Here is a 26,285-nt window from a genome sequence, read left to right on the forward strand (position 1 = left end):
TTCTCATTGTCTGAGCCAGGGCCATGTGTGAGCACTAGCTGCAGTGTGGTGTGATTGCTCTAATGGGCCCAAGAAACAGGGTTTCGGGTCTGTGATGGCTTGAGGGACTTGAGGCAACGTAGAAAGGACCGGCTGGAGAGACCCAGCCTTTCCATTGACCAGGGGCAGGACCCTTCCTTGACCTCAACCCCAAAGCCTTGAGAATGGTTGATGTTTAGCTCCAATTAGTGTCAAGGGAAGAACTGTAAAGCACCCCCATTGTCCTGGTCAAATGTTTTCCTCAAGGTCTTGGCAGAAAGGAAGTGCTGCTGTGACCAGGAGCTAGGCTTGGGAAGGGGGTGGGGGTGGGGTGTAGAAGGCTTTGGATACTGCGTTGGGGTCATCTGGGGGGTTCTGCAAAAAGCGGACCCTGCTCCCTGGCTCAGGAGCCCACTCCCCAAACCTCTAGGCCTGAGCTGGAAGCCTGTGTTTAGCGTCTCTGACAACAGCCAAGTGCATGCTTTCTTTCCATCTTACTGTGGCGCAGGAGGAAAAAGACGCCTTCACAATCTCCCGGTGTAGCCAGAACACCAAGCAAGCCAAACCGCTCCCCCCCCCACCACACACACACACACACACACACACACACACACCCCCCCCCACACACACACACAAGGCTTCAGGCTCTGCTCTTATTCCCGCATCAAAGTCCCCCATCCCCTCTAAGAACCGAAATAGACTCGAAGGCCTGGGAGGGTAGTGGGTTGGTTACAGGGGGCTCCCGAGAGGCTACAGCCTCCTCCGTTCCTGGGCGAAGCAGGGCCTGCAGCTTGGGCTCCCAGCCTTCCCGAAGTCATGCCTAATGGCGAGGGCTTCTCTCACAGGCCAAAGCAGCTCTGCGACACCCTTCCCCCACCCCCAACCCCGCCCCCCAAACAGTAAAGAAAGCTTCCCCGGGCATTTCCATTTCCTCTGCGGCTCCGGGCCCTGTTGTTATTTAATCCCTCAGCCACCCCGGCAGCATCCTCGGCGCAGCCGGCTCCACCCATCCACCTGGCCAGTTCTCGGCGGCTCCTACTTCCGAGAGTGGAGGTTGGGGGGCCGCCTACGACAGCCAAGGGCCGCGGGCTGGATGCAGTGAAGGCTGGAAAACAGACGTGGGGTGGAGAGGGGCAGCTGGCCAGGGCGGCCTCCTGGGCACTACATGCATCACACTGGCTTGGGGTGGGGGAGTACTGCGGGACGAGGGCCAGGCCTCCTGGCCCGGTAGCCAGCCTCACCCCGGGGGGTACTGGAGCCCGAATAGACTTCTCCCGTGTCACTGTCCACACCCAAGAAGCGGGGGAGGGGTGGCCTGAACTCCATCCAGGGAACTAAAGCCTCCGGAAAGGAGCCAGATTCTTTCAACAACCCCCGCCCCGCCCTTTTTTGATAGGGAAGATTGACATTTTCTTCATTTGGGGTAAATGCAGCTTCAAGGCCCCTCCCCTCGTGCCCCAAGGCGCCACTGGTCTGGAGAAAGAGAAGGCCCCAGCAGGGGTCTTCCCGCGCCCCCGCCCAGGCTGCTTGAGGCGAGTGGAGATCTCCTGAGAAGTCTAGGTGTGCCTTCCTCCACCCTTCCCTGGGCCCAGGACTTGGAGGCCGCAGCGCCCCCACCCCCCACTCCCCACCGCACCCCCAGCGACACTGACGGTTCCTGCCCAGGCCCGCAGTGTCGTGAAGGTGGCCTTTACCTCCTTTCGCAGGCTGGGAGGGGGTACAACCCGCGCAGCTGAGCCAGCTGCAGCAGCCGCCGCCGCCGCCCTCCATTCATTAAAAAAAAAAAAAAAAGCGACAACAACCTCCACCCCTCTTTGTAAAGAAAAGACGGCCCCTTGAGGCGCGAGAGCCAGCCCCAGCAATCACGGGTTAAGTCCTTTTCCGGCCCCCCATTCATAAAAAAAGGAGCGCAGCGCATGCGCGCGCGGGGGTCTCTTGTGCCCACCCATTCATAGAATCGCAGGCGGCGCGCGTGCGCACTGGCGTTCCCTTCCCTCCCATTCATAAAAAAGCCATTTTCCCAGGCAGTGGTTGCAACATCGCCGCGGAAGCAGCGAGCTGAGCTGACAGCGCGGAGCTGGCGCTGCGAAGCGCAGGGAGCCGTGCCGGTTTCTCCGGCCGGCGTCTGCTCGGACAGCCACTGCTGACCCGCTCGGGTTCTGGGATTTATTCAGTCGCGGAGCGATGCTTGTGATTCTACGGCTCCTCAAAGTAAGTCCCTGGTCGGTTTCGGAATCTGAAACTGTCCCCACTGGAGCCGCGACGCGTCTCCCCTTTGGGCTGGGGCAAAGGGTGCGCTATTTCTAGGCGCGCCTCGGTGTTCCTTCCTCTCCTTGCGCTTCCTTGAGTCACTGTGGGGCGCCGCAGCTCTCTGCCGCCCTCGGCCGGGCCGGCCCCGCCAGGAGACGGGGGTGGGGAGAGGGGTGGTCACAGGCTGGCAGCGCCGTTTCCGACCCTCGGGCATTGCCAAGCCCTGCTTCCCCGCCCGCTGCTACTCGGGAAGCCCCATGCGTGTCCCGGGAGTTTGCCTCTGGCCTGGCCTGCCTTTTGCTCCTGCCACCCGCCGCCTAGGGCGCTGGAACAGGAGGCTGTGGGTTCGACCCGGAGCCACCTCTGGGGTCTTGGGGACTCCCTGGCCCTGGGCGGCTCGCCCACCCGCCGGCTCGGTGCCCACGAGGCCAGCTTTGCCGTTTGGCCCTCCGCAGAGGCCTATTCTAGAAGTCGGTTTTTCTTTTCCTTGGAGCTCTGACGGGCCGGGGTTCCTCCTCTCTTTGCTTCTCCCTCGATGGTCAGCGCGTGGCCGGCCCGGGACTGGCTATTTCTGCTCCCTCCTTGGCAAGGCGGTTCCTCGTCGTCTGACCTTTGCTCCGCTGCCGCATTTTATGCTGTGCAACTGCCTTGCAGTTGCTTTCCCCCTACCCGGCCTCTGCAGAGCCCCAGGTTCTCGGCCTCCCTAGTCCCAGGCACCGAGCTGTGCCAGGTCCCCAGGCCGCGCTGGGGCTGTGCTGGGGGCTGAAGGTGCGTTTACATAACGCCGGGCGTGGGAGCTGGGGGAAGAGGTTGCGTGGTAGGAGCGATAAGGTTCTCGCTTTCCCTTCTGCCTTGGTGGGACCAGGCTGGAGCTTGACATCATCGAGGAGAGAGAAGGATCGAGACGGTACGTTCTGAAAATTGTGGGTCGCCAAGGCCACCGGGACCGTGAGGGGGGCGAGGGCGGGTTTGAGCAGCCTGGGCGGCTGGAGCGTGGCTTCCATCACCGGGCCAGAGCCGTGCCTAGTTCCCCCTCCATGAAGACGATCAAAAAAGCATTTAGACAGTAGCTGCTCTTGTGCAAGAGCACGGTTTCTCAATTCTCTTTGATTGGGGGCTAGGGGTTGTGGGCAGAGCAGGCAAGAGAGGCGGCCTGAGGTGGAAAATGGTTTCGCGGCTTGACGGGCTTAAGGGATGGACGGCCGAGGGGAAGTGGGCTGGGGGCAGGCGCCTGGCCGCCTGGTATCCATATTGCCAGGCCTGGGCAAGGGCAGGCGGCAGCCTTATGGCGCAGAGAGGTTCTCCAGCGCGATTAGTGCTGGAAGGTTCAGTGGAGCGCCCAGACTCAGTGACAACGTCGTGTCCCCCGCCTGCCCCCGCCCCCCTTTCTGCCTTAAAGTCGGTGGCGAGGCCCGACACAGGTGGAGGCCAGAGAACCTGTGGCAGGGTGGGAGCAAGCCCGGGTGTGCCAACCAACCTCTCCAGCCGCCCTGAGCGGCCTTTCTGGGAAAGAACTGGAAGGTAAAAGCCCTGATGGGTTGGGAAAACATGGGCTTCTCTATCTCTTAATAGACTCGGCCTGGCCTGAGGCCCTGCCCAGTGTTGCACTGGTGGATTTCACAATGTTTAGAGTTCTCCGAATCTTCATACAAATGGAGCATAGACATCTGACATTTTCAGAGTTGTGTCCCCCGTGGGCCGCCCCCTCCCCCAAGTGGGTGTGGGGCAGACTGGGAAAGGGAAGGCTAACAATTAGCCTTTCTAACTCTCCCTCTCTCCCTTCAGAATAGTGGGAGGGGTGGGGGGGGCAGACTGGGGTGTCCAGTGGGAAATCAAATTTTCTCTCTTCTCAGCCCTTGAGAGGGTCAGGGTTTGCCAGCGGGCCTGGGCTGAGTTCTAACCTTGGTGAGCAGTACACACACACACAGGCCAAATGAGTGCTGGGTGGGGGAGGATTTTGGTGTAACATATCCTAGAAATCTTGATGGGCAAATGTTGGTCGACTGAGGGTGGTCTTCCTTTCTAGATCTGGTCTCAGGAGTCATGTAAACTCCTCTCCTGCACTTGATCCTCCTGTCCATCCCCACCATCATTTCTAGCCTTGGGGTCGATGGAAAGAAACAGGAGTAGACTGGGCAGCATTGGGACACCCAGTTATCATTTTTGTCCCAATTCTTGACTCTGGGAACCTGGCCTTGCAGGTTACCAGAGGTGTGGCTGGCTTTCCTGAATAGCTAAGGAAGATGGCCTCTTGCTGCATGATCCGGACACAATTTAAAAATTAGGGGAGGGACAAACCATGACCACCACCCTCCTTGGCCCAGTGGGCGGGCTGTTGCTCTAGGGTTTGATCATTTGGAATCTCCTGTAGGGAGGTGCCCCTTGGTGGGCCATCTTCCAGCCTCCAGTTGTAGACTCCCCACGATTGTTTCTTTCATGGGACCATCTTGTTGAGTAGGATTGAGGTGTTGCTTGATACCCAGGACACTTATTTTTGCACACACCTCTGGGGCTGAGAATATGGTTGAGTGATTTGGGTTTGGGATCGAACATGGCTCAAAGAGGAATGTCCAAAGTGGAGATGGTTTCATCTCATGGCACACCTGGGTCTCCCGAGCTGGGAGCAGCAGCAATTCCCTGGAGTATATTGTGAATCATTCAAAGGAAGCAGAGGAGAAGGTGAGGAGCGTTCAGTATATACTCAAAGCTGCCTTGGTCCTTTCAGACTCATCTTGGGCCCTTGCTTTTCTCCATCTGCAGAGTGGAGGACAAACACTTCCCGAGGGAACTGCTAGTGACTGTCCAGGGGACATTATTCCCAGAGCTAGCGGGAGGGTCTGGATTTAAGGGAGCCCCTGGCTGCACAGAAGGCTCTGAGTGTTGCATGATGTAAGAGGCTGGGTATTCTTGGCTCTGGGGCCACCCTGCAGATCCGGACAGCTGACAAGGCTGGGGAATGTATCCAGGACATGTGGCTGGGCTTAAGCAGTTCCACCGTTCAGCTGTGATCACGATTGTTCTTTCCAAGGACAGACCCCAGTCAGTGGAGGCAGCTAGGACGCTGGGGAGGGAGCGCAGATGTGCTGGATCTAGTGGAGGAGGGAAAGGGGCCCTTCAGGGGCACGGGACTCCTTGCAGAAGAGTGGTCTTCAGTGTCTCTTCCTCTTCTGGTTGGGGGAAGAAGGAGTCATTTCCTCTCCTAGCCCAGGAATAGTTGAAACTCTATTAATTTAATAGTGTTCATTGGGTGACCGCAGGACAACCCTCCCCCTGGGGTCTAGCTCTCTGGACCTGTCTGAGACCTTGAAGTGGGCCAATAGTTCTCCAACTGTGCCAGCCGGTCATGGGCACCTCCTAGCACCATTCTGGCAGCACAGGAAAGCATCCATCGATGCCTGTTACGTAGTCCAAAGCTAATGTCAAGCAAGACCCTTGCCTGCCTGTGGAACCCCTCGGGCTTGAGAGAGAAGAGTGGGAACTGGGAGTTAGTCAAGGGTGAGATTCTACAGAGCTGGCCCGGGGAGAGGGGAAGAAGGCTGCTGCAATGTTTCATGTTCCCACTGGGACCCTGCTATGCTGAGGCTGTCTTCCGCTGGAAGGTAGGGAGAAAAGGGCAAGGTGCCCCTGGTTTCTCTGCTCCCCCCACCCCATAACTGCCAGCCACCTTTTTAAAGCCAGAAGTTGGTCATTTGGTTTTAGCTTAATTGACTAAACCGGTTGTCACAAAGAACCAGGCAAGAGTGGTGGGCAGGCTCTCTGGCAACCCCAAGACCCTTTACTCTGAGTTGCTAAAGGGTTAAACAACCTCCCCTGAAAGAGCCTGCTGAGACTGAATGAGGCAGTGCAGAAACTGCCCATTCATTCAGAACTTTTCTTGCCAGTTTGTCATTAGCTGACCTGTAGTTTTTTCAAAGCACAACTCTCAGGTTTTCCCAATATTTCCCAAATCCCTAGAGTAAGTCAGGGAGTCGGGTGGGGGGTGGGGAGACAAGAGGGGGTTGTCGTGCGGGCAGCAGGATCGACTCAAGTGTGCCAGCATTTACCACGCCTCTTGGTTCTTTTTAGCCAGCCTGTATTGAGCGAGTCTGCAGCCCCTGCAGGTACACATGCAGTGTCAGACTGGCCAGCTCTGGGCGCCGACCACCAAGCAGCAAATACGGGGCTGTATGTTCCAGGGCTTTCCGTATCCTGCTGATTCAGTATTCTATGACTCTCCGTCCTTTCCTGGCTTCCTCTGACCCTGTCTCCTCCATCTCTTCCCCAACAGCTCAGGGGCCAAGGAAGCCTTACCAGATGGAGGGGAAAGGAGAGGGGATCTTCCAACCCCTGACTACTTCCCTGGTTAGAAGTGAGGTCCATTCAATGCTAAGAAAAAAATGAAAGGTGTTTTTCTGTGAGGTGGGGGAAGGCATGACAGAGACAATTGATTGAATCGGGAGTGGAGGTCACTTGAGCTCTGAGAGCATTGTAGACACCCTAGCGTCAGCACCCCTTGCTGAAATTAGCCCTATCAGATAGGAGTCAGGCTGATCGAAGCGCTCCCTAGCTCAATTTTTTTTTGCAGTTTAGGTTACTGGTCTCTACTCTGGTCTCATGAAGTTCCCTCAGGGGTGGTAGTAGACTTGGGGGTGGGGGCTCCTATGAAAGTGACTGGCCCCTTCATACCCGGGTATGGCTGCAGTCTTGGGAGTCATGCTATCTGGGTTCGAATTCTGGCCGGATGACTTGTTGGCTCTGTGATCTTCCTTCATGCTTCCATTTCTCCCTCTGCAAAGTAAGCAGTATCTCCATGGCAAGGAAGCCAGCAGCATCCATGAGGAGATCACTAGCATAGCACCTGGCACCAAGAAAGGTTTCCTAATGTCAGCTGCTTCCCTAATAGTCACAATAATAATTTCCCTACAAACATCATGCTAATAATAATAATAATTATTAGAACATTCATGTGGAGGCAAAAGACTCCTTCCCTCCCGAATCCATAAGATCTGCCCCCTCAAACGTGATTAGGAGCCCTTCTGTGGCTAAGTGGAGTGCTGGCATTGCGTCTCTGTCCAGAGTCTTCCAAATTGGCTATCAGTCTCCTCCAAACGGCCTAAATGAGGCAAAGCCTCCTCTCCTATTTATATTATAAATCTCTTCCTTGCTTGCAGAGGAAGCTGAGAGTCCATATTAAACTGCACTTAAGTTCCTTGGTATTGCTTCAGACTAGAAGGTGGGTGGGTGTGCCCCAATGAGCACAAAGAGATTGATCTTCTAAACCAACTGAGGGTTGGGAGGTGTTTTTTTTTTTCTTTCAAAGACATCATTTAGCTGTGCTGAAGGGCTATCAAACAGGCAGCTCAGGGAGTTGTTTTTCTTTGTCGCATACATTCAACAGAACCCTCCTTTGGAGGGCTGTCCCCTGCTCACGGGGCAGGGAGGCCACAAGGCCCCCGGGAAGGTCTGAGCAGTTGAATTCTGAACCAGTCCCTGCCTTTTGCCAAGCTGGTGGCTGGAAGATCTGCATCTTGGCTGTGACGGGGACGATGCCTGCTGGAGCCATCGGGGATGTTACAGGTGCCAGTCATCCCAGGCCAAGCGCCTTCCTCTCTTCTGGCCACAGTGGCAGGCCCAGATGTTGACAGCTGCCTCTGCAGGGAGCTGGGAGCCCTTGGCAGCAGCGGCTGCGCCCACTCTGGTTTCCTGCTGCAACTTCACTAATTGGGGAGTCTGCCCTACACTTCCAGGGCCTTTTACGATCCCAGAATATTGACATGGTGGCTGTTGTTCAGGAACTCATCCCCCGTAAGGGAATCGGAGTGAGAAGTGGGTGATCTGCTTGGGGAAGGGAGGGAGGAGTTCCCTTCCCTCTTGGCAAATCTCAGTCCTGGATCCGAGACAGAAAGCCTAGCTTCATGGAGCAGTTCGGTGTCCAAGTACTCTTGACATTCCTCTTCAGGGATTCTGGAAAAATACAGGAATCCATGTATTCTTTTCCTCCTCAAGGGTCATAGGTTCTGGCTAAGGCATCATCTACCTGGTCTGGTACCAGGTGAGTCTTGTCCTGTGCCTGTCAGCCTCTTCCATTTTTGGGCCTTGCTAACACTTTTTCTCCAGGCGAGTTCTCAAGGCTGGGGCTACTAGGACCTGGTTTGCTTGATTTCTCCCACCCCTCCATTTCAGTTTATTCTAACAGCAAGGCCTTGGGACACGTACTCAGAATGAGTGGGTTGGATCGAGGTGGCATTCCCTCGAGGAATAGTACAGTACATAGTACAGTAACCACACTGTACTATGGGGATATTATCCCTTCTCTAATTGGACTTCCTCATCCGAGTCCCAAGGAGGGAAGCTGCCTTGACAAATGATTGCCCAATGACAGACCTGCCAGACACCTAAGCGAAACCCTGCCACCAGGACATCTCTCGATTCGAAGTGGCGCTCTGGTTTCATCTGAAGGGAGCACGGGGATCAGCAGGCCATTTACAAGAGGCGGAGACCCCAGTGTAAAGAAACACCAGCATCTTTTAAGTAGATAGGGGTGTGGGAGTAAAGCCAATAGTTCATGCGCTGTGTGATTGGGAAAATCAGTTGACTAAGCATTAAACTTTAGAGAGAAGACTTCATGCCTCTTTCTTTTCTCCCCTTTTTGCATTTAGTAGTATAGATGACATACAGCTGCAAGCCCTGTGGATAAACCCTCTCTCATCCCCTTCGTGAACTTTTCATTTAGAGCAGCAGTTCTCAACCTGTGGGTCTCAAACCCATTGAGGGTGGAACGACCCTTTCACAGGGGTCGCCTGACTCATAACAGTAGCAAAATGACAGTTACGAAGTAGCAATGAAAATAATATGGTTGGGGGGGTGGGGGGGTCACCACAACATAAGGAACTATATGAAAGGCTCGCAGCATGAGGAAGGTTGAGAACCACTGAGTTAGAGCCAGCTCTTTATTTCAGTCTGGCTGGAAAGCAGCTAAAGGACTCTTCGCCCAAATTGAACTACTTCTGGTCCAACTGTTGTCTCCATGTGTAGGGCAAGACTACTCCAAACGTGTGCTGCCCACCTCAACCCCTGCTTTCATTTAATTAGCATTGGCAAGTCATGCCATTGTCCTGTGATTGAGATATTGGAAGGGACCAACAGTGACACCCCACCCCACCCCCCCACCTGGAAGCCTGGCCCCAAGCCCATCTCAGTATCACCTTTGAGGCAGGAAGAGCATAGCGGCTGCCGAGCAGCTAGCTCCTTATTAGAACATCCTTTGGATTTTGGGAAGCCATTGAGTGTAACCACACCCACCTCACAGCAACCCAGGGGTCTTTCAAAAACAAACCAAAAAGAAAAGGAACAAACTTCCCCACTATCTGCGCCCTCCTCTGACCCCGGCACCTCCTGGGATTCGGAAGATTCAGCGTGGAATCTTCCCAGAGCCTGAGATTTTCCCTTGGATTCCAAACGGGGTCCCCTTGAGCAGAGGTCCTGGCCTTGTGCTTCTATTTCTTTAAATCGATCTCTAGGCGAATTCCGAATGTAAAGGTCAGCAGGCAAGGAAATGGCACTTCTACTAGAAAACAATGTGCACTTTCTAAATTTGAACCAAGCCGTTTCCGCTCTTTGATTTAAGTGACTTCCTGGGGTTCCGTGTCAGGCACTGCAGTTGAATCTCTGGCCAGATTCCAACTTAAAATTGCACTCTCGGTGAAATTAGAAACTGATCCAGGGTTGGCTTAGCTATTCTAGTAAATAGCATTTAGGCTGAATGTTCAGCTCCGCACTTGGAAATGGGTGCTGGGAGTGCCCCTGGAGAGGATTTCCCATCCAAGTTGTCAGAAGCTCACCTATCCCGGCCTGATGAGCCCCTGGAGGTTGCCGCTATTAGAAGTGGTGGTTACCAAGTTAAGGTTCTCCCACCCCCACACACCTCAGGTACAGCTCCTCCTGAAATGGGAAGGCTTCTGCTTACCCAGCTAAGCAACCCCAAACAGTCCGTGGTCACCAGCACCCGGCGTGGCACTCAGTACTTGGGAACCCTAAGGCTATCTTAGCCGGCACTCTCGTCCATTGAGGATGGGATATTGAGCACTTGCTGTGTGCCTGGATTCTTTACAACACACTTTGTAGATGACAAAACTCCAGGGCATTGAGGTTACAGCAACCCCCGCTAGGCAGATGGCAAAAAGTGGATGATGGGTCTCCTTCCCGATTTTGTGTCAATTGAGCTGTCCACGTCCTCTGTGAGGAGAACAGAGTCTGACTGCCCAGGTCGGAGCTTGTGGTTTGTGTGGCTCCGGACAAGTTACTTTGAACACTCTTGCGGAGTTTTCTAACTCAGGAACGCGTTGGGGAGGGGAGACCTTTTTTTAGGGTTATGGTGACAAGTCCAGTGACTTTATCTGTGGGGGTTAGGAGAGTACCTGGCCCACAGGAAGTGCTTTAACAAGTGGGATTTCTACCACTTGTTAATCATCTAAGTCCTGGGAGATGCTTGAGAGCCCGCTCGGATCTGTTTCGGATCTGTTTCCGTTTCAGTTGGGCTCCCAGGGAGTGGATGGGGAAGTGTTGACAGGCCAAGTACTGATGGCTGGAATCCGTTCTCTCTTCCTTTTTCCCCACCCCCAGGGCCCTTAGGAGTCTGTTTCTCCAGCAGTCCAGGACCTCCAGCCCCATGGAGCCCCCGATCCCACAGACCGCTCCCCTGACTCCCAGCTCAGTCATGGGCCAGCCCCACCTTGACAGCCGAATGCCCCACAGCCGGCTCCAGCACCCACTTACCATCCTGCCCATCGATCAGATGAAGACCAGCCACGTAGAGAATGACTACATAGACAACCCTGGGGTGGCACCCCCTGCTACTGGCTCCAAGCGAACCCGGGCCGGGGGCCCTGAGCCCACCCCGATGCCACCCCGCTGCGACCAAGACGTCACCCACCACTGGATCTCCTTCAGTGGGCGCCCGAGCTCTGTGAGCAGTAGCAGCAGCACGTCCTCCGACCAGCGGCTTCTAGACCACATGGCACCACCACCCGTGGCCGACCAGGCCTCCCCGAGAGCCGTGCGCATCCAGCCCAAGGTAGTCCACTGCAAGCCGCTGGACCTCAAGGGCGGTCCTGCCGCCCCACCCGAGCTGGACAAGCACTTCCTGCTGTGTGAGGCCTGCGGGAAGTGTAAGTGCAAGGAGTGTGCGTCCCCCCAGACGTTGCCCGCCTGCTGGGTCTGCAACCAGGAGTGCCTGTGCTCCGCCCAGAACCTGGTCAACTACGGCACTTGCATGTGCTTGGTGCAGGGCGTCTTCTACCACTGCACCAACGAGGACGATGAGGGCTCCTGCGCCGACCACCCCTGCTCCTGCTCTCGCTCAAACTGCTGCGCCCGCTGGTCCTTCATGGGCGCCCTTTCCCTGGTGCTGCCCTGCCTGCTCTGCTACCTGCCCGCCACGGGCTGCGTGAAGCTGGCCCAGCGCGGCTACGACCGCCTCCGCCGCCCCGGCTGCCGCTGCAAGCACACGAACAGCGTCATCTGCAAGGCAGCCACGGGCGACGCCAAGGCCAGCGGACCCGAGAAGCCTTTCTGACACTGGGTGGATGCGCCCGCGAACCCCCGTCCTGGCCCCCCAAGCTAACTCAGCTCCCTTCTGACACCTGAGAAGACCACGGCCAGGCCAGAGGCTTTAGCCTCCTGGGGCCACCCTTGCTCCCCAGCCTTGGAGGAAACAGACCGCCATTGCCCACCCCTTAAGCCCCCACAGGAGACAGAAGCACTCGGGGAGGTTTATTTCAGGGTCCTAGAACTTTTGTGTCAGGCAGACTGGTGGGGTGATGGTGGGGGTGTTTCGGGGAGGAGTGGGGATTCTTTCATTTTTCAGAAGCCACAACACAGATGTGGATACATCCAGAGGTCGTAGCAACGTGAATGCCTTCCCCGCCCGTCCCTCCGCCCTCCCCCTTTCCCACTCTCTGAGCTCCCTAGTTGCTGGCTGCCCACAAGTCATCTTTAACATAGTGGCCAGGGCCCCTTGTTAGAAGACCTTTGACAGCTAGCCCCTATCCTCATCCTTGCCCCACCCCAGTCTGACTCCCTTCACCTTGGGGAAGGTATAGCACACCTAGAGGTCCCTGGTGTACATGGCAGGGGGAGGGGCCAAGGTGGCAATGCCCTGCCTCCGCTCCCCCCTACCCCCCAGGGCCTGTCCTGGAGATGGCTTCAGGTGTGGCTCCGCCCGGCAAACGTCTGTCAGGCTTCATCACTAACTCCGGAGGGCCGTCCACTCCCAAGCTGGCCTTCGGTCCTTTACCGTGCCCCAGGCTCGCCTGCCCACCACGCCTCCTGAGTTCTCTGCTCCGGTCGTGTCGGAAACTTGGTGGGCAGAGACAGCCGGGCCAGCAAACGAGACCAAATAATCATTTTGCCAATGAGTCTGAGGCTGTGGTCTCTGGACCCAGTCGCTCTGTTTTTATAGAATAATTAAACCAGATGCTAACGGTGTTTTAAAAAAAAAATAGAAAACACTTGTTTCCCTTTGGGCCACCCCCAGGAAGGGCTGATTTTTCACAATCTGGGGGACAAACAACCTCACGGAACACCACTCCCCCCTCCCCACCGGGAAGAGGATTTTAACAGCAAAGAAGAGCGGGGCAAGCACAGCTTCTGTTGGCAGAAGGGCAGCCCCGCCGAGCTGGGTTTGGGCTTCTCTTGGTATTCTGCTCGCGCTCAGCCTTTTGTGGATAGTGATGCGTCTGGATCTTCAATGTAAATAGAGAGATGGTGACAAGTCTGTATTAGTGTTAGGAGCCCCCCGAGGCAGGGCATCAGCAGAGCATGGTGGGAAAGGCTTCGGGTGCTTCCGGGATGGAGCCCTGCTCCTGGGCCCCAGGCACACTACCCGCTGGCAGCCCCAAGGCCGGAGCAACCCTTTCTCAAGGACTCGGAAAGTACAGCACGGTCCAGGGTGTAGGTACGTGTTGCATGCAGAAGTTGTCGTGTCTGCTCCTTCCTCCCTAGCTGTTGTGTGCGCCGGCGGGGTGTGTGTGTGTGTGTGTGGTATTTTGTTCCCCCTTCTAGTAAAAGGAGGTAGCCTGGGTCCGAAGAGCTACCCGAGGTGAAATTGGAAGCGTGTGTAGGCAGGGCATTTGTAGACGGACAGAACTGCCTCCCGGTCACTGCCATTGGCGTGAACACAGTGCTTCTCAAGGACGTTTCTTTTTATCCATCCTCTTTTCATTCGTGACAAGTAGTAGTTAACACCTTATGCTTTAGAATAAGTTAATTGTACCTGTAGGTATTTATTGATTGGAGGAAGGGAGGGGAGGGTCTTATTATTTTCGGCTTTATTTATGTAACATTCGCTAGCTTGTAAAAGGCAAACATGAAAAATGGCATCGGTGTTTCCTAAGGCTGATTCACGAAGCTGGCCTTGCCACAGTTAGGATGATGGTAGAGAGACGCATTCAGCCAACCACTTAACTCTACTAACTGAATGTATCCGCTGTATACTGACAGGACTGGAGAGGCCCTCGGAATAGGTGTCCAGAGCTTGCCCAAACACCAGAGGGCATGTGTACTCTCGGCCAGCCTCTGAGCTTTCCCAGTGTCCTGACCGCAAATCGCCCCCATGGGAAACAACCCAATGGCAAATTGCACTTTGGTAATCTTGGTGGTCTACGCACCCATTCTGTGGAGAATTGATTTACCATATATAAGCTGTGTATGCACACATACCACACACACACACTTAATCCCACTCTGACCCGCGACCTGCATAGACTTTGTCTTCAAGCTGAGGCCCTCCTCCTTGAACCCTGACTTTTTGTGTATATAGTTGTAAACACGGATCTTTCTGGGTTTTGGTTTGCTTTATTTCCCCCCTATTTTCCCCCCTTTTGGCTTAAGTTTGTGTTTTAACTTGCTTAGATGGATGTCTGCAGAACTCTCCCCAGGAGTTTCCCTGGATGCCCTGTGAGCTCAGTGGTAAAGGGAAGGACTGGAGCCTTGTGGGTTCTCCCAGCTCTCTTGTGTAGCAGTTCCCTCCCTTGTGCCCCCAGCCCCAGCTTCTCCGCCAAAATGAAAGAAAAAACTGGCCCTTGGGCCTTTAGGCCAGTCAAGGGCCATTGAGAGGACCAGGCGCTCAGAAAGAGAACCATTTCTGTGGCTGTTTGTGGTTCCTGTTAACATCTTTGCTTGGCAGAATAATGCCTTGTCTTGACCTGTTTTGAAAGTGGCCACCTGGCTCCTTTTGTACAGCCTGGGGTGGGCAGTGGTTCTGGGCATGAGGGCCCTTTGCTGGTCCTCCTGGGTCTTAGGGGGCAGCAAAGCTCATTTAGATGTCAGGGCATCGCCAAGGCTTCTCAGAGCATGTGTCGGGAAAGGGATCGAAGACTTACACTCTCGGCTGCTCATCTGGGCCTCTTCCAAGCCGACAGGTGGAGGACCTGCGCCGGATGCATCTGGCTCTCCCAGCCCTGCGGAGGCTGCACCAGCCCCCATCGGACACAGGAGCCGCTGAGGCCCAGGTAGACAATGGGTCTAGAATAGACCAAACCACAGATGACACCACTGAAAGCTGTGTTCTCTTGCCCCCTGCCCCATACCTGTTGGATGACTGTGGGCAGCTCAACCCACCAGGGCATCCGCCAAGCTGCACCGGCCTTTTGCTTTCCTGCCTTTGGTAAGCATTTTCACACCTTTGCTTACTGTGACAGTCGATGACGAATCTGGTGTTGCCTGTTGGTTTGTGGTTTTTTTTTTGCTGTTGGTAACTTCGTGCCGTGTCTTTGCCTTGCTTTTTCTGCGCACTGCCCCACAGTTGGTTCGGTTTCGTGTTACAAACAGAAAAGCTATCCAAGACCCGCTGCCCGCCCCGCCACACCCCGACTCTATTGCCCCCTTCACGTAGCCCCTTCTTAGCCCACAACAAAAGTTACCACAGAAGGTTTCCTTTGTATAGAATATTTATTTTGAAGCTCTATTTTAATAGTATTTATTTTAGAAAGTCTACTATTGTAAGAGTTCTTCTGTTTGTGAAGAAAAAACAAGTTAAAAACTGAATGTACTGATCTAGAAAATATATATAAATATATATTGTTAAATATACACGGATGGCTGTTTCTCCTGTGTTTTGTGTGTACCCTCCACTGACCTCCCCTGGCAAGGCCCCACGTTGGCACAGAATGCCTCGCACTGCACTCATGAAAATGCAAAACCCCAAATCAGGCTTGCTTTGAAAAAAAACCATTTTTTTGATACTCGTTCTGATTTCCTCTCAAGCTCCGGTGGAAGACTGGGCAGGGAGGGAAGGGCTTTCTGCACTGGGGGACGTTCCCTGGCCTCCCCAGGATGACTTTCGGGCCAGGGGAGGGAAGCTTCATTATACTACGTGGTCAGACAGGTGCTGCTAAGTTTTTCTGCCCCCTCTCCCCCAGGCAAGCTATTCCCTAGCCTACAGTGTATTTGAAATACAGATGGACAACAGACTGAAGACTGGTGAGAAAATTGGGGGAGAGGTGAGACAGAGCCACTTGTGCACCTTCACGTGCACCTCAAGAAAGCCGACAAAGCCAATACGGAACCCACTGCCTCGGAATTAATTCCACTTCACAGTGACCCTGTGGGGCAGTAGAACTGTCCCACCGTGTATCCACGGCTGTACATTAGCCTCATCTTTCTCCCAGGGAGCAGCCTGTGGATTTGAATCACTTTTGTGGTAGCAGCTGAACACTTAAGCCGTGATGCCACCAAAACTCTTAAACCCACTGCCATCAAGTCAGTTCTGCCTCATGGCGACCCTATAGGACCAGGTAGAACTGGCCCTGGGGGGTTCCGAGACTAGCTGTTTATGGGAGTAGACAGCCCCATCTGTCTGGAGCACCTGGTGGTTTCAAACTATAGAACTTGTGGATCACACTGAGTAACCACTCTGCCACTAATTTCCCTTTTTCTACTGGACCTAAATGAACAAAACTGGTAGCTTGGACCTAAAGCGTCTCATCCACTTAATGATTTGCTTTTTCCTCACACCCATCAGCTCTCTCTCCCCGCCCCGTGCCCAGAATACACAACCAACCTGGGCGTCTGGTCCGGCCACTTGACCCCTCTGCCTTCCATCATATTTTTGAGCATGTGAAAACACACTTGGCTCGTTTCTGGAGGAAAAAGTAACTGGTTTTTCTGTTATTGAAAGTAAGTAGTGGGGGTGCCTGGGCCCTTTCCTAAACCCCTCAGATCCGAAAACTGTTAGGTGCCATCGAGTTGGGTCTGAGCTATGATCCCAGCAGAAGGTAGGTAACACCCCCCAATCCTGCGCCTGAGCCGTGGTTGCCGCCACGGTGTCCATCTCCTTGAAGGCCTTCCCCTCGCTTTGCTGTCCCTCTGCCAAAGGTGATGGCCTCCTCCAGGGACAGTTTTCCCCTCGATACCGTTTGCCACGACCAAAATTCAAATGCACTGACTCTTTGGGTCTTTTTTCAATGCCCAACTTCTGCATGCATATGATGAGGCAGCAGAAAACCCCATGTGTGGGTCAGGCGCACTTTGGTCCTCTCAAAGTCACCGCCTTGCTTTTCAACACTGGGGCTATAGATGTACCCAGTGCAGCTCATCATGTGATCACTGCACGAAAACTGGTCTTCCTCAGTGTGGGCTTGTCTGCTCCAGAAAGTTTAGACCAGTGGTTCTCAACCGTCCTAATGCCGCGGCCCTTTAATACAGTTCCTCACGTTGTGGTAACCCCACCAACCCATAAAATTCTTTTTTGTTGCTACTTCAGAACTGTAATTTTGTTAGTTATGAATTGGGCGATCCCTGTGAAAGGGTCGTTCGACCCCCAAAGGGGTTGCGAACCACTGGTTTAGCTCAGTGGGTCGCGTGGTCAATCAGCGCTCCCAAACCTGCGTTTGCTGACCAGGTGAGTGAGCCGATGGCCCTCGGAAATGGTTTCCCTTATTGACTCAAGTCTTACAATCAGTGTAAAGCAGGCTTTGGCTCTCTCGTCCTGGGTTTCCTGATGGGGACAGCGTGGGTGAGGACTGGGACAGCCCTGCCACATGCTCCTTTGTCTCTTGGGTGTGCAGTTTGTAAACAAACCAGAATGATCATGATTTTGAATGTCTGAGGTTTCACCTGCCCAACTAACTTTTTGGGGACCGGAACATGTACATTTTGTTGAAGGAAAAAACCTTTTTTGGTAAGGATACTCAAGACTTTCACATGAGCCATTGAGGTTCAATGGGACTATCCCAGGTACGAAATAGCTTTGGGGTAAAACTAGATACCATTTATTGAGGAGTTTATTTTTGCCAGGCACTACGCTCAGGCGGCATAGTGGGTTGAGCACTGGGCTGCTAACAGAAAGGTTGGCAGTATGACCCCACCTGCTCAGAGGGAGAAAGCTGGGGCAGTGTGCTTCCAGAGAGAGTCCAGCCTCTTGGAGTGTCCCACTCTGCCCTGCTGTGTCTGTGGGGATTGACGCGATGGCAGTGGGTGACCGTACCAGGATCATCCTGTCTTTTCCAACCGTGCCACGAGGGAGGGGAGGCAGATGTTCCCCTCCTGCAGAGGCAGACACAGGCTCGGAGCAGTCGCCACATGCCCAGCCACTGATGGTGCCAATTGAAGGATGTATCCCTTAGGGGGGGTCGGGGGGGGGGGGCGCAACTCTGGATGGACTCCCCAGACATCACATTTTAAATGGGACTTCACATCCGTACCCCCTCATCCTCTGCCTGGCCCCCAGCCTGCCTCTCACCCCTCAGGGAGCTTGTCATCTGGGCAGGCCCCAGCCCTCTCCCGCAGTTCCCCGGGCTGCCTCGCCCGAGCCTACAACTTGAAATTAGCTCAACTTTCCAAAGCACTGGGGTGAACTAATCAAATGAATACGGACAGACAGCTCCGTGCCGGAGGTGTGTGCCAGATGAAAGCGGAGAGGACATTTTTAAGAGCTGGAAGTTTATTCATCGGAACCTTAATAAAACAATATGTCCATGGCCTGCGGCAGGTATAATTTTCATAATTTATGGGTCTCTGAGACAGGAAGCGAGCTTGGGGTTTTATTGTGTTTTGCACGATAAATGGCATTCCAATTGTCTACATGGATGTTCTTTAAGGACTCTTGTCTGGCAGGAACCACAGGCCTTCTGGAGCCCACCTGGGCTTCCAGGCCCGAGGCAAGGGATAATTATGACTACATCTGTATCTGTTAAGCAGGAGATGATTGAAAAACTCCCCTCTTCTCCTTCTGTCATTAGAAGACACTTCCTATGCCGACACCTATATTAACGTTTAACTGTTGCAAGATCAGGGGCTCTCCCGCCTTCTCCGTTCCACCCTCCCTTGGTGAACTTCCCCCGACTGGTTCCCCTCCCATTTGGGTGTCTCATGACCATCCAAGAGGTGAGATGGTGGGAGCTCCACCTTTGCAGTATTGGCCTTGCTACTGCTACTCATGGGGTCCTTAGGAACCTGTATTAACTCAACAGCAACAGGCATCACTTGGGGAATGCAGGTACCACATTATCATTTACTATGCTGACAACAATCCAATTCGGTTGATCTCTGCCTCGCAGCAGAGATGAGAAAAGCTGAAGGTCATAGGTCAACGGTGATGGAAGATTTACCCCACACAATCTGCACTCCAAAGCCTAAGCCCTGAACACGAAGGTGTTAGTCTTAACTTTCAGACCCAATCCAAACATCACCTCCTCTGGGATGCTTTCTTTGTGTCCCGCAGACAGGAGTCTCCTTCCACTTGTGCTTCTGTGGAAGTAGGGACAGTTTCTACTCTGCCACAGAATAGAATGGTGACGGACCTCGGATCGGATTAAACACTTAGGCCCTAACTCAAACGGATTGATCTCAGGAAGGACCTCCTGTCACTACCCTGGCTGCACAACGTGGCCACCAAGGTGTGCGTCCCTGCATGTGGCCTGCCTTGTGGATTCTCTGTGCTGTTGAAAGAACCTTTGCTTTTCCAGGCCCAACCGAGCTGTGTTTGGGGTGGCCAGGGGCAAGGTTTGGAGAAAGGGGCTTGAATCTTAACTGAGGAGAGAGGGAGCTGGAGATTGCTTCAGCTCATCCAGGAATCCAGGCTCCCTGGTGCTTCGTGGGTGGGTAGGGCAGCTGAGCTCTGTGTGCAGACAGGATGGGGCTCAGGTCATTCCCTTCCCCTTGTGCTTCCAGGGTGCTTTGTGGCACCCTTGGAGGAAATGGAGGGGCAGGGATCTGAGAAGACGAGATGGGACCCAGGGGATGGGGAGGCCCCTCCTGTTGAAAGCAGAATTCCCTATAACTCTTTGGGCTTCCCCTGAACTATTTTCCTGGCAAGGCCCCAGCCATCTTTGGATATCACAGGCACTCTGTGATGCTGGGGTCTCATCAGACTAGACTGAGGGTCCAGAGTCGCCAGGGCCTTGGGGCTCTGAGAAGTGGCTGCCTCCATCCTCGTAGGGCAGAGTGCTGTCAAAGAGCACTGCTCAGGCTCCTCCTGTACTGCCCTCACTTTGGAGGATCACTACCCTGCTGGCAATAGGTTGAGGTGGTATCATGACTGCGCAGCCATCACGGAGTCCTGGTGGTGCAAGTTCAAAACCACCAGCTGCTCCACCGGAGAAAGTAAGGGTGTCAGCTCCCCTAACGGTTAAAACCCATGGAACCGTTCTCTGTCCTCTTAAGAGGCTGTCCTTTAGTGAGTCTGGGTTTTGGTTTGATAGAGCACTCGGGCCAACACGAATAGTGGTAAGTGTGGTGACTGCCTTACGGATGAGAAACCTGACTTAACTGGAAAGCAGAGGGTGATACAAATCGACTTCTCTTAACCCCAGTTTCCCCTGGAGGTCTAGACTGTATAGGCAGGAAGTTGCCAACCAGTAGCCTGTGGTATTTTCAAAAACTTAATTGACCTCATTTGGAAATTAAGAGATTTGAAAACCTAAAGTTTTAACTGTTCTTAAATAGTCAAAAGAGCTGGCCCTTCGGGGAGGCCTTGTTAACTTGGCATCAACTGGCTGGAAGTGAAAAGCAGGGCCTCTTTGCCCAGTTCCTTTGGGCGGGATGCCAGTTGCCATGGATGACTATCTGTCCCTACATGTCTCTGATACCCAGCCTGCGTCTCTTCTTCGTAACTACCTACCTGCCTGGCACTGGACTGCAAACCAACAGGCTGACAGTTTGAGCCCACCTAGAAGCCCGGTGGAAGAAAGGCATGGCCATCTCTCTGATGCCCCGGCCACCGCACAGTTGTGCTCTGCCACGAGGCCAAGTCAATGAGTGGAAATCTACTTGGCAGCGACAGGCTTTGTGTTTCTCGTCTCTGGTATATTGTCGTTTGCAAGCATTTATGAATCGACTGATAGCGTTTCGTATCAGAAACGTTTCTCCCCAAGAGACGTCAGCCTTTACAACGTACCTGCCCTCCCCGCACTCAGTCTGCCCTCTGCTCTCGGCGATGTCAGCACTGCTGGCAGCATGCAGTGCCTTGGTGGTTGAGTGACTTGTTCACCCCCTGCCTGCTCCCTCCTAGAGGGCAAGCCCTGGGAGCGCAGGCAACCTGGCTGCTGCTGTTGTGACCGCAGTGCTTCCGAGCTTTGTTTTCACAGCACACATTTGACAAAACAAAATGGAACACAGTTGCTTTCAAATTGGTTCGTGGCAAACCCAGGTGTGTCAGGGTACAATGAGGGCTTTTATCAGATGGCTAGGATTTTTGGAAATCGGTTGCCAGGCATTTCTTCTGAGGCACCTCTGGGTAGACTTGAACCACCAACCTTTCAGGTGGGGCTGAGCGTGATAACCATTTGTACCACCCAGCAGCTCCAGAACACACATACTCAAAAAAACCAAAACAAACCCAAACTCACTGCCATCAAATCAATTCTGACTCATAGCGACCCCATAGGACAGTGGTTCTCAACCACAGGGTCACCCGAATCATAACACTAGCAAAATGGTAGTTAGGAAGTAGCAACAAAAATAATTTTATGGTTGGGGGGGGGTGGAGCACTACAACATGAACTGCATTAAAGGGTCGAGGCATTAGGAAGGTTGAGAGCCACTGCTTTAGGACAAGGGTAGACCTGCCTCTGGATTTCTAAGACAGTAACTCTCTGGGAGTAGAAAGCCTCATCTTTCTCCCACAGAGTGACGGGTAGTTACCAGCTGCCAAGCCCAAGGTTAGCAGCCCATTATGCATACCTGCTACACTACCAGGGCTCAAAGTCCAGAACACAGGAAGTATTATTTGAACTGTGCACTGCAGTGAACCAACAAGGCCACTTGCCAGTGATGGGCAGTACTCAATGTCCAGGAGCTCTGTCCGCATCACACCCACTGCCCTGAGAGCCCAGCGATCAATATTCTGGTATCTTCCACACTACTTGGGAAGCTCTGTCAAGAGTCTCATGCAATTTCTTAAGTTAATTAGTGATATACTTGAGAATCGGCGAAGGAAGGACATGACCGCCAACTTTATTTCTGTCCACAAATCAGCCATTTGGCAGGAACTTTCACACTAAATAAGGTGTCTGGTGCCACTGTGGGTTAGGTCCTGAGCTGCTAACCTCAGAAGGTCAGCGGATCAACCCCACCAGCAGCTCTGAGGGAAAAAGAAGAGGCCATCTACTCCCACAAAGCTTCGTCACCGTGAGTCTGAATGCACTTCATGACAGTGGCTTTGCTTTGGGATAATGGCAATGGTGTGACACAGAGTCCTATAAGGATAGTAGCTTCCATCTCGTCTGCCTGGCAGGCATAGTTGGCACATGCCAGGCACAATGCCAACCAACACAATGTTTTTTATCCACTACCCCATTCAATCCTCATACTATGGGAGTCCTTTCATCACCCTCACTTTACAGACCAATAAACAGAGACTAGAAGGGAAGCAGTATGCCCAAGGTCATGCAGGCCTGAGCCTCTGCTCCTGGGATGCCCATTCCCCAGACCTTTTGTCTTTCAGCCTCCCCATTCATTGCCCGGGAGTCCACTCTGAGTCACGGACACCCTGGGGACAGCATGGGATTGCTCAGAGGGTTTCCAAGGTGGTGACCTTTATGGAAGCAGACTGCTACATCTTTTTCACTCAGAGCAGCTGTTGGACTTGAACTGCCAACCTATTAGTTCGTGGTCAAGTACTTAACCACTGCTCCATCAGGACCCATCTCCCGGCTCTGGGGCCAGCCCATGTGCTAGCTGGGGGTGCCCAGGCTGCACTGCTGTGTTGTCGCTTGTGCTCTGTAAAAGGTCTTCCGGGTCAGCAGGTTGCAAAACTGAATCTGGCAGATTTCCATTGCTCAGCCCCTGTCACCAATTGCCTGTGACAGACCGTTACTAAGGAAAGAAAAGGGAGGCCAGTTTAGGAATTGAAGCCATTCTGTTCTCCGGGTCTTTTCTAGAATATGGGCTGCCACCAGAAGCATTCAGTAAGGGTCTACTAATGCACTAGTATTGAACATCTACCACTTTGATCAGGGTAGCCTAAGCAATTAGGGGGAAATGGAGCAAGGTGTACAAAAATGTGTGTGTGTGTGTGTGTGTGTGTGTGTGAAATTATCTTTTTGTAAAACAGATGGTTGGCAAAATGGAAGACCAAAGCGACCCACCATAGCCCCAGGTCACTTTAGGAGCCCTGGTGATGTAGTGGTTACACATTGGGCTGCCAACCATAAAGTCAGTAGTTCGAACCCAAAGCTGCTCTGCTGGAGAAAGATGAGGCTTTTTGATCCTGTAGATGCACCGCCTTGGAATCCTGAAGGGACAGTTCCACTCTATGCTCCAAGGTCACAGTGAGTCAGAAGTGACTCCATGGCAGCGAGTTTAGTTTTTCACCCATCCTTGCTTTTCTCCACAAGTTGGGCTGCTAACCGCAAGGTCAGGTGTTCGAAACCACCAGCCATTCCACAGGAGAAAAAGGAGGCCTTCTACTCTCATAAAGAGTTACAGCTTCAGAGGCCCATAGGAGCAGTGCGATCCCGTCCTACGGTGTCTCTATGAGTCAGAATCGACTCGATGGCAGTGCGTTATCTATCATTTATTCATCTAACATTAGTGGAGTCTGGATGGTACAAATGACTGAAGAGGACCGTGGGGAGTTTGAGTTCACGCCGAGGCATCTTAGAAGAAAGGCCAGCTGAGCCGCGTCCAGACATCAGCCGACAGAACACCCTCTGGGACCCAGTCCTACTCTGACACACAGGGAGTCTCATGAGTTCGAATCAACTCGATGACAGCTTTAAAACAATTATTATATGCTAGGCATTGGCCTTCCATTTTCGAAATCATCCAGGCATCATTCTGCAGGAAGGTATTGCTCACTTTTTTTCAATGAACATCCACGAACATTCCTCCATGGCTCTGTAGCCCCCATCCCCAAGACTTTCTGGTCCCCCCTTCCTCACTCCTACACAGGGACAGGCTCCACTCTGCACAACCTGGCGTCCCCAGCCCCAGCCTCACCTGGACCACAGCAACCACACCCTCTGCTGCCCTTCCTGGGGAGACTGGTGATAGAGGGAGTCTTGATGGGTCCTAGAGGATATGTGGGGGTGGGGAGGGGGTACTAGGGTAACACGCGTGAGGGACACAAATACCTCTCCCCAGAAGCCCCAAGTTAAGGCAAAATCCTACATGTAATGGGATTCACCTTAAAAATAAGGACTATGGCTTGAATTATGTCTCCTCCCAAAATGTGTTGACATCCTAACCATTGTACCTGCCCTCCCTCTGCCCCACCAAAGAGCAATGGTGGTCCTGTGGGTAAGGTGTGGGACTGCTGCTCTGAGGGAGAGCGATCAGCTGTCTGCTCCTGCAGATACTTACAGCCTAGAAGCCTACGCAGGATGACTAGGCATCAGCAAATCACAGCGGCGTGAAGGGGCTACCTGCCAGAAAGAACTTAGGTGCTAGTGGTTACGGGTTTGGCTGCTAACTGAAAGGTCAGCAGTTCTAATCCACCAGCTGCTGCAGGCAGGAAAGAACGATACTGGCAGCGGGAGGCCACCACCAAATGATGGTGACAAAGGAGCACGAGCACCCGAGTTAAAGCAACAAGGTGAGGACCAGTACAGACAATTCTGCCAGAACAGGCATGATCATCACCTAGGAGTGGTTCACGGATCGGCAGGCCAGCTGAGCAAGGGTGGGAAGACCAGTGGGACTATAGTTTTAACAGAGGCTATTTCTACAGTGGTGTGAAGGTCAGTCTGAAAGTTTTACTACAAAATCATAGACACCTTCATTAAACACACGCACTCAGCACCACTGGGTCAGTTCTGACTCCAGATGCTCTAGCACAGGGCAGCCCTGCCCCTGTGGGGTTCAGAAAGGTAACGCTTTACAGAAGTAGAAAGCTCCCGCAGAGCGGCTGGTGGGTTCGAATGGCTGAGCTGGCTGTTAGGAGCCCAACACGTAACGACGACACCAGCAGGGCTCCCCTTTATTAAAGCAGACTATAAAAACGTGACGCTGTTGTTGCCCAACAGCTCCTCCATTGAGGTCGATACCGGAGGCTGTGTTAACGTCTCTCTACCCTTCTGACACCCACCCGGGCAACCGTACTCTGTCCTCGAGGGTCAGAGTCAGAAGGAGATGGCAGTGAATTTGACTTGCACTCTTCAACTTATACCACTTCAAAACAGCAGTTTGAGCATCCTCAGAGGTCTAAAATCATGTTCTTGTTAAATGCTCTTTGCGTTTTGAGAAGCAAAGCAAGTCTAGATGGGCAAGATCAGGGCTATAAGCTAGACACGGGCTGTAAGCTAGGTGAGGTATGGTTTCCCAAGGAAGGGAAACCATTCCCTCAGAGGACAATCCTAGGCTAGCCTCAGACATCAAACAAGTGTATTGTCTTAATTAAAAAACAACAACAAAATCCCTGATGCAATTCTGCCCTTTTTCTCACCAGTGCAGCTTTCCATTTTCTTGAAACTTCTTAATGAGCCCATGATCGTCGCGTGTTCCTCAAGAAAATCTATCAAGATAGTCTCTTTGGAATCCCCCCAAATACTCACCATGACCTGATGAGCTCACCCCTCTCAGCCTTAAACATAATTGGCCCAGATTGCCTCAGATGCCACTGTTTTGATTGGACCTGTTTTTGAAAGTTCTCTAGAGGAGAGTAAGACAAGAGTACCGCTGAGAGAACTTGTCTGCAGCCATCCACTGATTGCAAGGACATGTTTTAAAAGGTTTTGTTTTAGCAGGTCTGTCTAAATAAGATAGGCTGGATGAACAATCTGGAGGAGAAAACAATGGGGCCTCCACTCAAGTGCTCCCTCAATGCAAGAATACTTTGTTCTATTAAACTGGCATTTCATGATTCTCATCTTCCGACATGATCGCTGAAGACAAATGGGTGCATTAGCAAATGTGGTGAAGAAAGTTGATGGAGTCCGGCTATCAAAAGATATAGCATCTGGGGTCTTAAAGGCTTGAAGGTAAATAAGCAGCCATCTAGCTGAGAAGCAACAAAGCCCATATGGAAGAAACACACCAGCCTGTGTGATCATGAGGTGCCAAAGGGATCAGTTATCAGGCATCAAAGAACAAAAAAATCAATCACTGTGAATGAGGGGGAGTACAGATTTGGGGACCCAAGACCCATCTATAGGCAACTGGACATCCCCTTACAGAAGGGTGGTGGGGAGAACTGCTCCATCAGGACCCATCTCCCGGCTCTGGGGCCAGCCCATGTGCTAGCTGGGGGTGCCCAGGCTGCACTGCTGTGTTGTCGCTTGTGCTCTGTAAAAGGTCTTCCGGGTCAGCAGGTTGCAAAACTGAATCTGGCAGATTTCCATTGCTCAGCCCCTGTCACCAATTGCCTGTGACAGACCGTTACTAAGGAAAGAAAAGGGAGGCCAGTTTAGGAATTGAAGCCATTCTGTTCTCCGGGTCTTTTCTAGAATATGGGCTGCCACCAGAAGCATTCAGTAAGGGTCTACTAATGCACTAGTATTGAACATCTACCACTTTGATCAGGGTAGCCTAAGCAATTAGGGGGAAATGGAGCAAGGTGTACAAAAATGTGTGTGTGTGTGTGTGTGTGTGTGTGTGTGTGT

The 26,285-nt window shown here is 53.0% G+C and overlaps 1 protein-coding gene across 2 annotated transcripts; it reads left to right on the forward strand.

The window, feature by feature from the left end:
* The first annotated feature begins 2,135 nt into the window (after positions 1–2,135).
* Positions 2,136–15,295, forward strand: SPRY4 (sprouty RTK signaling antagonist 4). Of its 2 annotated transcripts, none has more exons than XM_045284623.1 (2): positions 2,136–2,229; positions 10,870–15,295. In XM_045284623.1, exon 2 carries the CDS (start codon positions 10,916–10,918, stop codon positions 11,819–11,821), a length of 906 nt encoding a protein of 301 aa, XP_045140558.1. In that variant the 5' UTR covers positions 2,136–2,229; positions 10,870–10,915; the 3' UTR covers positions 11,822–15,295. The 2 variants fall into 2 exon arrangements, with proteins under 2 accessions (XP_045140558.1, XP_045140559.1); XM_045284624.1 differs by lacking the exon at positions 2,136–2,229 and adding an exon at positions 3,107–3,175.
* The last annotated feature ends 10,990 nt before the right edge of the window (positions 15,296–26,285 follow it).

Source organism: Echinops telfairi, unplaced genomic scaffold, assembly GCF_000313985.2.
Source record: "Echinops telfairi isolate 266 unplaced genomic scaffold, ASM31398v2 ScPeMD7_7469;HRSCAF=8507_0, whole genome shotgun sequence".
Classification (NCBI taxonomy): Eukaryota; Metazoa; Chordata; class Mammalia; order Afrosoricida; family Tenrecidae; genus Echinops; species Echinops telfairi.